The following is a 9,704-nucleotide window of genomic DNA, read 5'->3' on the forward strand; positions in this document are numbered from 1 at the left end:
TGATTTTTATATGTAGCGCTTTTTTAAGAGAGAAAAATGTTCGTAATCAGAACTGTAGTTTTCTAAAGATGACATACCGATTGAAAAGGCATGCTTGTTTTTTCGAGCGCTTTTTTGGGGATTATTAGTGTGACAGTAGGCATCAGTACCTCTACTACTTCCAGCTGATAAAACCATACCAGCCAGGTCAGCACAGCGCTCCCTCCCTCCCTCCTTCCCCTCCCTCTCTCCCTTGGGTTTATGAGGCAGGCTCCCAGCCTGCTAGGGTTCTCTTGAAAATGCCAGGGTAGCAAGATTGGAGGATGTGCTGACTCTGGCCGGGCGCTGCTGGCCACGTGTGAGCTACAGCTGCCAGGTGACTTTAACAGAGAGAGAGAGAGAGAGAAAGAGAGAGAGACAGTTAGGGGGGAGGACATGCTGATATTAAAGGCCATGCAGTCTCAAGTCATGACACTGCATGATGCACGTCCTTTAGGTCAGTGTACAGTGTACATGTAGTCACCAGGTACATTTTCATTTTTATGTTTGTATATTCAGTCTCTGTGTTAAACTGATATGAAGACATCCAAAAAACAGAACCTGCAGAAATAGAGCAAGGAAGCACTGTTTGGCTGATTTGAAGTGGAAGCGTCAAAAAAAGAGAAGATGCAATAAAAGCTGATAGAGAAGTAGTTTTCTAACAGATCTCTATTATGCTTTTATCTTACTCTACTGGAAAATCATTCGTGTCACAGTCTCCATCAAACGTCACGACAACTCCCTGATAATAAAGGGGAAAAGAACATAGGTGTAGAGGGATTTTATAAGTGCAATGTTAATTTAACTCAAGATGGGGAGGGTTTTTGGCACACTGAAACCAATTTAATCAATAAAAGACAAGCGGTATCTTAGGTTGGAAGCAACAAAAAACGTAATCTTGATTACACTTGATTAGTGATTTATAATTTCTGCCATTTTTGTAGATTTTTAACAATTGTTTGCTGCAGAACTTCATGCCAGAGGAAAACGCTAACGTATGTCTTTCTCTTTTCTCCTCAGCTGGAAAACCTCATGCTGGACAAAGACGGTCACATAAAGATCACAGATTTTGGCCTGTGCAAGGAGGGGATCAAAGATGGCGCCACCATGAAAACTTTCTGTGGGACACCAGAGTACCTTGCACCAGAGGTAAACACAACAGTGGTTCGCATTACCTGATTTTGGCTTTAGCATTTCTTTGACACAAAGCCAGTTTTGTGTAGTCCAGTCAGGCCAGTTTAGAGCTTCAAAGTATCTGTTACATTCATCATTCAACGTTTGATGTTAGTGGAGAGCGCCGTCTTAACATGTCAGTCCAAAATCTTTTACTGGTATTGATATCTGGTGACTGTTAAGGGCTTCTGATATGCCTCACGTAAGTTTTGTAGTTGATGAGACGATTGAGCGATCCCTTCTGCGTTTTTTTTGATTGTTGGTTAGGTTTCTTTACTTCTTTATTTAGGTCTTTATCTTGATTGAACTAAATCAAGACTAAGATGTGGAGCATGGCGATGAATGCTGGTCCACGTGACAAAAAGGCAGCGTGTGTTGTTGGACATTAATGTATGAGAAGCATTTGGAAGAAAGGGCAGCTGTCCCAAAATGCCTTGCTAATCTCCAGCCAAAGTGGAGTTAATGAGTGTGCCGTGTGCCCAGGGCAGGGCAGCCTGCTCTCATATTTGCTGTATGTGGAGGGGTGTGGCTACTCACTGTTGCGTGCAGGTATGACAAGTGTTGGAGTGGGCTGTGTAACCCGATATTTCATTGTGAGTGTTTGCCGTGTGAGTAAGTACGTGGGTGTTTGCGCTCGCCCCTTGCCTGTTGTCGTAAAAATGTTTTCCGGAAGAAGGGTGACCGTGTTGACACAGTTGCCGTATCGTTGTTTTTAGCCTCCATTTGGAATTTTCTGTTTGGGGGAGGAGGAGGAGGCGTAATTGGCGGACAGCATCTCAGGAAACGTGAGCTTCCGGCACTGGAAAAAAAAATAAGAAAGTCCACATTGGCTACAGCTGTTGTGTGGCACCAGGGGAGCCATAGCCCCCGCTGCTGCTTGGGATGCCTCACCTGACCTGGCAGACTCTGCACTGGTGTGAGCACGCCATCCCCCCCAGAGCTTCAGTCTGCCTGTCGGGAACACATACCTGTAATTGTTATCAGTCAGACTAAACTCTAAACTAAGCTGCAGACCACGGAGTCAAAAATCTAGGCTGGTCTAGCATCTGAAAGTTTACTTCCTCTCACCTGGACAAACATTCAAATAATAGATTTATCTTTCATAGGTCTATAAACCCTTTGTAAACACTCTTTACGGCGCTCCACCTGCCTGTCCAAAGCTCTTCCTAGCCCACTTTGCTCCTCCACAGAGTAGCACAGTCCATGACAGCTTCAACCTCGGCAGCGGAGAGCAGGGAGACATCAGGGGGCGTTACCGTGGCAACAAGGTCGCTGGCGAGCGTCTCTATGGAGTGCGGGCCAGGCAGTGTTACAGGTTGTTCTGCAGTAAACAATGACCTTGTTGTGTGTGCTGCACAGGAATGCTGTAACGTCTGGGAATATTCCACCCAGAACGGAGGGAAAAGAGAAAGAGAGCGAGGGAGGGAAGGGGAGGACAGACCCAATATGCAATAGCTTGACCAGTTTGTCTCTGGAGTGAGGAGTGGGACAAATTTCTCTTTTTATTAAGTGGTTACAAGAAGAAAACCATTACTGGCTGAGGGAATGGGCTTTTAGGGAACATCTACAAAGAACAAATGTGGACAGGTTTAATCTAGCCACTGACACTGATCTGGATTCACCATCCTAAAAGATTAATGGCTGTCAGTGTAGAATTCTGTGAGCAGGAAAAAGTGCAGTATGCAGAGTAGAGGTTCAAAGCAGCAGCAGCAGCAAGTGTGTCTTTTATACTCTCTCTCCTCCCTCTCTCCTCCCCGATCTCTTCTCCTTTGAGGCAGTGTAACAGTATTAGTTCGGGGCCCAAGCAGGCAGGCAGGCAGGAAAGCAGTCCTGGTTACGTATATGAGGGATGAGCTTGGCTCCTGCGCTCCTGGCAGCTTCACAGCTGTGGTACTCTTCTACATATATGGGGCAGCTGCAGGCCCAGCTGTCGCACGGTGTGAATCACACGACAGCAGCGCTGGAAATAGAGACGGCCCAGTAATCCTAGCCCCACACCGGCTTCACGTTTCTCCCCCTGCCCTCACAGTCCTCCTCCTCGATGCTCACCACTCACCGCAGCACCAGGCTGAATGCCCACAAGCACATGCATGGTGTCCGCGTGCACATACACAGCAGTTTGGTTCCTTTTACGGACACATCCTTCCATCTGTTTTCCAGGACCCCCTTTCCCTGTCTGTGCACTGATGAGTCCATATCTAATTCCATTAATCCACCCTCATCTTTTTATCTAAGTTTCTATTCTTAGGTCTGAGTTACCTGGCATCATGCTGCTGAAGGTTTAAGAGAACAGACTGTTCTCCTTGTCTTGATTTCACCTTCAACATCCGCCTGGCGAGGTAGAATCCAGTACAAGTCCCCAGAGACCTTGGAACAACTCCGCTCAGCACACATTAGTCATGCAACAGGTTGCGCTGTTCACTAAGCACAACACTGGAGGAGTTTGTCTCATTAAGAACTGCCAAGGAAAGTCATCTTATGGAAAGAATAAGACTAAATGTGTCCCTTTCTGTGACTCTGGCTGTGTTTTTTTTTTTTTTTTTTGAGTTGTATGTTTGTTGCCACATATTTGCTTATTTAAGCGACCCACACCTCTGCTGCTTGTTGATCTGTATGTGTGTATGTGTGGAAGGCCCTGTGGTGATTAAATATGCAGGGCTCCAGGGGAAACTCTATCCTTGCTCCTAATGTGAGATGTGAGTCAGTGTTGGCTGAGGCTGCCTCTAAAGCTCTGACCAGTGGAGGGAGCAGGTGATTTTGTTGGTGGTGGGATGATGGGGGCAACCCTTGCTTTAGTGTTTGTATATTCAGCTTACAGAGCTGCTGTCTTTACAGCATTTTGATGTATGACCTTATCAGTTGAGCCATAAACAGTAGCAGTAAAAGCAGAACAACTTTTTTTTATTTTATTTAAGCTCTGCACATCTGTGCATGAAACCCTCTTTGAGACATCATAGAACAATAGTGCGTTCTTAAAATACTTCTTAAAAAGCTACAGACAAACATTATCTACCCTCCATCCTCAAGGTACTTGAAGACAATGATTACGGCCGTGCTGTGGACTGGTGGGGTCTGGGCGTGGTGATGTACGAGATGATGTGTGGCAGACTGCCTTTCTACAACCAGGACCATGAGAAGCTGTTTGAGCTCATCCTCATGGAGGACATCCGCTTCCCTCGGACACTCGGCCCTGAGGGACGCTCACTGCTCTCTGGTCTTCTGAAGAAAGACCCCATGCAAAGGTGAGAACCTCTACCTCGACCTCAACTGTAGTGATTCATGTATCATTTTGTTTGGATAAAAGAGCTGGAAAAGTGACAATCAAATGGTCAGCATCCTTAGCGATCTTTATCCTGATTTAACCTTCTGTACTTGTGTTTCCAGGTTAGGCGGAGGGCCTGATGATGCCAAGGAAATCATGCAGCACAAGTTCTTTGCTGGGATTGAATGGCAAGATGTTTATGAGAAGAAGGTGAGTTTCTAAAATGTTGCTGATGCTGAGTTCTCTCTCAATCATCAATACCATTTTGTGACTTGAAGCGAAACCATCTAGAATAGATTATCATCAGACTGGCAACTGTTTCCAAACTGATAGACGGCTCTGATGTGCCGATACATTTGTGTCTCCTCTCGTCTCCAACAGCTGGTCCCGCCGTTTAAGCCCCAAGTTACCTCGGAGACGGACACGCGATATTTTGACGAGGAGTTCACAGCACAAACCATCACTATTACGCCACCCGGACAAGGTAACGTCAAACAAACGTTCTCATAAACACACACACACACACACACACACACACACACACACACACAAACGGTCTGCTTTGGTTGTGTGGTGTAGACAAACCTCAGATGATGTGACTCATTCATTGTTTTGTTTTTTTGTCTCTTGATGTTTGCATGTGATATGCTGATGGGCACTGTGAGAAAATAATCTGCCAGCAAATTCATGTAGTAAAGTTCCCAGTCACACATTAACCATAGTACACTCATAATTTCACTCAGATGAAAGTAACCTTCAACTTCAGGGTGTCTGATTTAGTTTTCACGTGAAATCCTTTAAACAACTGTCGGTATATCCTTGTAGTTTACATTAAAATCTAAATTGACAGCCTAATTTTACAGACTTTTGTACTGTGTTCACTGGCTGATGTTTGAGTTAAGTTGTGAGAAGCTTATAAAGATGAGTAGTAGAAAGCATTCTGCAGGCCTACCCCTCTCCCTTGAGAGCAGCCTGCCCTCTACTGGAGAGCCAGTGTCACTAAAATTAAACATTGTATCTCCATAAAGTCCTCAAGTCTGTGTGAATGTTCTTTATGTTTAAATGATTATTAATTATTTGGTTAAAGGAAACTAGTGTCATAATTAAAACTGGTTAAATTACAGTATATTGGGCTATTGTGACTAATGACATGGAGAGAAACAAGAGGACAGGTTTAAGGAGTCATGCTGCCAGGCAGTAGCTGTTATTTCACTCTTCAAAGATGCAAATTCAGATAAACTGTATCATAAACTCTCTCAGTTGCATTTATATGGACACTAATAATTATATAATAACCCAATCAGAAGAGAAATGCCTCCATGTAGCGCCTAATAACCATGTAAGCACATGATCCCATCCATTTCTCTCTGGCTAGGATAAATACATTCTTTCTTCCCATGTGGATTAGCGTCAAATGACGTAACGGGTTTCCAAGAGGGACAGAAACATGGCGGTAGAAGAACTGGTCTGTGGTCGACTTATCTTTCCTTGTTGGAGAAAATTGTTGAAGGTTGCGATCAACAGTCAGAATCGACGAGTGTTTATCTTAGACATCTTTTTTTGATTGAATCAGCGTAATGTTTTCATTCTAACGGATGCTTTGGGACTTGTAAACAAATGTAGCTTATGAGATCATTTTATTTGGCATCCATGTTAATAGTTGAGTTGGAATCTGATCAGAATTATTTCGGTCAGACTGAAGATGTATTGTCCGTGTAAACACAGTCACTGAAATACAGGTAGTAAAGTAAGGAAAAGTCACCTTACATTAAATTAATATAAGAAAAAAACAGTTGAGCATAGTGTGTTGTGGCTCTAGGGGTATTTCAAATTCACATGTATTTTTGTTTCTGTACACTGATATAAGACATTTTAAAATCGTGGGATGTCTGTTTGTTATGCCAGAGAATGAAGTACCTGACAAATAAAAAATCAAACTAATATTAAATATTTCTATAAACTGCCCTGGTCATCACTTTGTAACATTACAATGGTCAATGTTAAATGTACCCATGTATAATTGGTATGGAGAAGTGTTCATCTCTTAGATCAGACAAGCATTTGTTGCCTCATTGTGTATTTGTGTATATTGTCATATCAGTCGCCCCTGACTTCATCAAGAACTGACAGGCTGTTTAATCTCCATCCCCAGATGACAGTATGGAGTCTTTTGACAGCGAGCGGAGACCTCACTTCCCTCAGTTCTCCTACTCTGCCAGTGGGACAGCCTAAACGACTCTCAAACATTCCTCTGGTCCCACCATCTCCCCTCACCCAACCCGACTGCACTCTCAAAAAGACGGGCACCGCAGCCCCCGTCCTCCCAGCATTGTCTGCGCACGCTGTCGATGGATGCAACCGTCGCAAATCTGCAAGTTGTGTTTTACAGGAAGGAGGAAATGCAAGATAAAACAAAGATAACTGTGGCTGCTCTGTGTGGCCTTTGAAGACTGACCACAGAGATAACACTACTCTGCATTTCCTGGTTGTTATGTTGTATACTGAGCAGGCACCCATACACCATAATGAATGGGGAAATGTAGTCATGTTATGCACAAATTAGGCCACTGCTATAAAACGATGAATTATGAAAAGGGCCATTTATATTGAACATATACAATGAAATACAAGTCAACCATTTCAAATAGAGAGTAGGCATGCTGTGGACCAAAAAAAAAAACACAAAATCATGTGAGCAGAGTGTGTTGTTTGTTGAGTGGGTGATAAATTCATGTTTTCCCGAGTCCGTTCAGACATTTTTGGCTTCATAAGTGAATGTACCGTATCAAATAAAGTCAATCTTCCTGCATACTCATGAGTTGTAACACATGGCTAATTCTCCTAAGACTGAAATGCCATCCTCTGGAAAGGTTTTTTTTTTTTTTGTTTGTTTTTTTGTTTAAAATATCACCTTCCTGCTACCCTGATACGAAACTGACACTAGTCGGTCTGTTGTATTATCATGTCACACCGTGATGGGTCTGATAGATCAGTTGTGCATTACAGTCTGATATGAGGAATGGCAGACATGCAAAGAATGCACCGACAATATTAATCATTAAGGCATACGCCGGCCTGCAGTGGATTCCTTTTGTAACTGTTTGCACATTGAGAGACCCTCAGTTTCCTGTTCAGGATAATAAATAGCTTCTCCAGCTTCCCCCCTGAAGTAAGTGCTTATAGTTCCTGATGCCTTTTTATCTCGATGCTGTGCTACAGACACCTCTCTCGGTTTCCCTCTGATCGGGGTCTCTCAGTGTGACCCCCTCAGAAACTCTTTTTCTCCTCTGGGTTTTTCCTCCATGTACAGTACACTATTGGGTGTTTTCCACCCAGTGCATTCGCTGCAGCCTCAATGAGGTCTCTTTAACATAATACACTTCTTTCGGAATACTTTGCAAACAAACTGGGCTTCAGGGGAAAACACACAAAGAGTCATCTTTGATCTGCTACTTTAGGGGACTTCTATCCCTTCACGAGCTTCTGAGTTATTTATATGAGACCAGCATTGATTAAAAATGAGTTTTACTGTGCCAGTGCACTTTGCTGCCCCCAAAATGATTGTATTTGGACTCTATTTTGTACTTTATGGTTGGTAAAGACTAAATTAGCTTCTTTTTTTTTTTTTTTCTTTTTTTTTTTTTAAATATGAATTCAAATGTTGAAATAAAACACAATTTGCTTGTTTGGATGACCCCCTCCCCACCCCACCCCCCTTCTAAAGTCAGCTGAGGCTAAACTGAGACTCTTTGGAAGTGAAACTCTTCTTTCAATCTGTACTCAGAGTTTCCAAAAGCACTTCAATATTTTTAAGATGACAGATAATCATTTTTTTTTCTTCAAAAAGTGCATAATACCTTATTGAATGTAATGGTTTTTATGATATTGTTTTCTCTTCAATCGTTTTGCAGACTTTTGTTCAGTCTTTGAATCTGTTTGTTACTTATTCCTATGCACTCTCTCACCCTTTGCTGTCACCTTCTGAAAATAGGGAAATTCATTTTATACTTTTTATTTTTTTTTTTGTACCCGCCCTCCCGTATTCCCTGAGACCTGAGGACACCAGCTTTAGTAAACAAATAATATAAACTTTGTACACTGTTTTTACATGTTTCTTTCAAATTGATGAAATAAAAGGTCTTAACAACGCCTGTGTGGACTCATCTTTACCAGACCCGATTTGTTTTGTGGGTGTTGTGGTTTAAACAAAAAGCGTTCACGTGCTTTTCCACTGATTTCTAGTCAGATTTTTTGCTTTATTTATCCTGGGAACTCACTTAAATTTGTAATTCTTTCTGGATTATACGGCCCTTCCTGTTCATTGTTTGAGGTGTAAAATAAATGGTATTCATGATGTCTATAGAGGCAATAGCAGAGTTTTATGTTGCAATAGTGATCAGATGGCTGTACTTTCTCTATCCTTCACTAAATGATAAAAACATTATTAAAAGCAGGACTTTTGTTTGTCTAACCCTCGCCGCGATCACACCCTGCAAATAAAACATGGCTAAGTGCGCGAGACAAATGTTCCAAACTCTCACTGGCTCTGACTGTGTCTTGGCCGTGTTCTCCGCCTCTGCAAGGCTGCTCAGGTCTGTGGCTCCGCAGCTGGCCTGAGACGAGCAGAGATGCTCCCCCCGGGGCCTCGGGCAGATGGTACGGTCTCTGGAGCAGATGTTGACAGCCAGGGCTCGCAGTCTGTCTCTTGGCCAGCTGCAGTGCACATCATCACACGGCGAGACCGAGGTTTGGCCCAGTGTGGCGCTCACCTGACAACCATCCCTTACTTGACTCCAGCTGCACTGCCCAAAACACAACGCAAAGCTTGGCCTCCCCTGGGGGGCGTAGTCACTCACACATTGCCTGCAAGCCAGAGTACCTCACTTCTTATCTTTGGAAACAAAAGTATATCTCAGAGAAATATATAGTAAGTGTAGACTGGCATCAGTATATACCATATGATTGAATTAGTAGGCATTTTTGCTTTTGTTTAAAGGCAGCAATGAGGCAAAAAAGTACTTTCCTGTTTAGAATAAGAAATGTGAGACGTGCAAAAGATACAAAATGAAGAGGATGCACTTTTACTTGATAAACATGTGACTGCAATAATCATACACAAAAGCAGTGAATGTATAAAAACAACTGCACCTGGGACGGACCTGGAGCATGTTCATGGACACTTCAGCAGGGCTGCTTTATCCAGATGTTTCAAATGTGGCTCATGGATAAAAGCAGTAAAGTAAAGGAATAG

At 43.0% G+C, this 9,704-nt stretch overlaps 1 protein-coding gene across 2 annotated transcripts in view; it reads left to right on the forward strand.

The window, feature by feature from the left end:
* Positions 1-6,815, forward strand: part of akt1 (v-akt murine thymoma viral oncogene homolog 1) — a 28,222-nt gene extending 21,407 nt beyond the window's left edge. For both annotated transcript variants that reach the window (XM_084568421.1, XM_084568422.1), the window contains exons 10-14: positions 1,039-1,167; positions 4,219-4,433; positions 4,576-4,663; positions 4,835-4,937; positions 6,606-6,815. In XM_084568421.1, the coding sequence (XP_084424547.1) occupies positions 1,039-1,167; positions 4,219-4,433; positions 4,576-4,663; positions 4,835-4,937; positions 6,606-6,685 (615 nt within the window). In that variant the 3' untranslated portion in view covers positions 6,686-6,815. The remainder of the gene's footprint in view (positions 1-1,038; positions 1,168-4,218; positions 4,434-4,575; positions 4,664-4,834; positions 4,938-6,605) is intronic.
* Positions 6,816-9,704: the final 2,889 nt, after the last annotated feature.

This window comes from Chelon labrosus (assembly GCF_963514085.1).
Source record: "Chelon labrosus genome assembly, chromosome: 20".
NCBI lineage: Eukaryota > Metazoa > Chordata > Actinopteri > Mugiliformes > Mugilidae > Chelon > Chelon labrosus.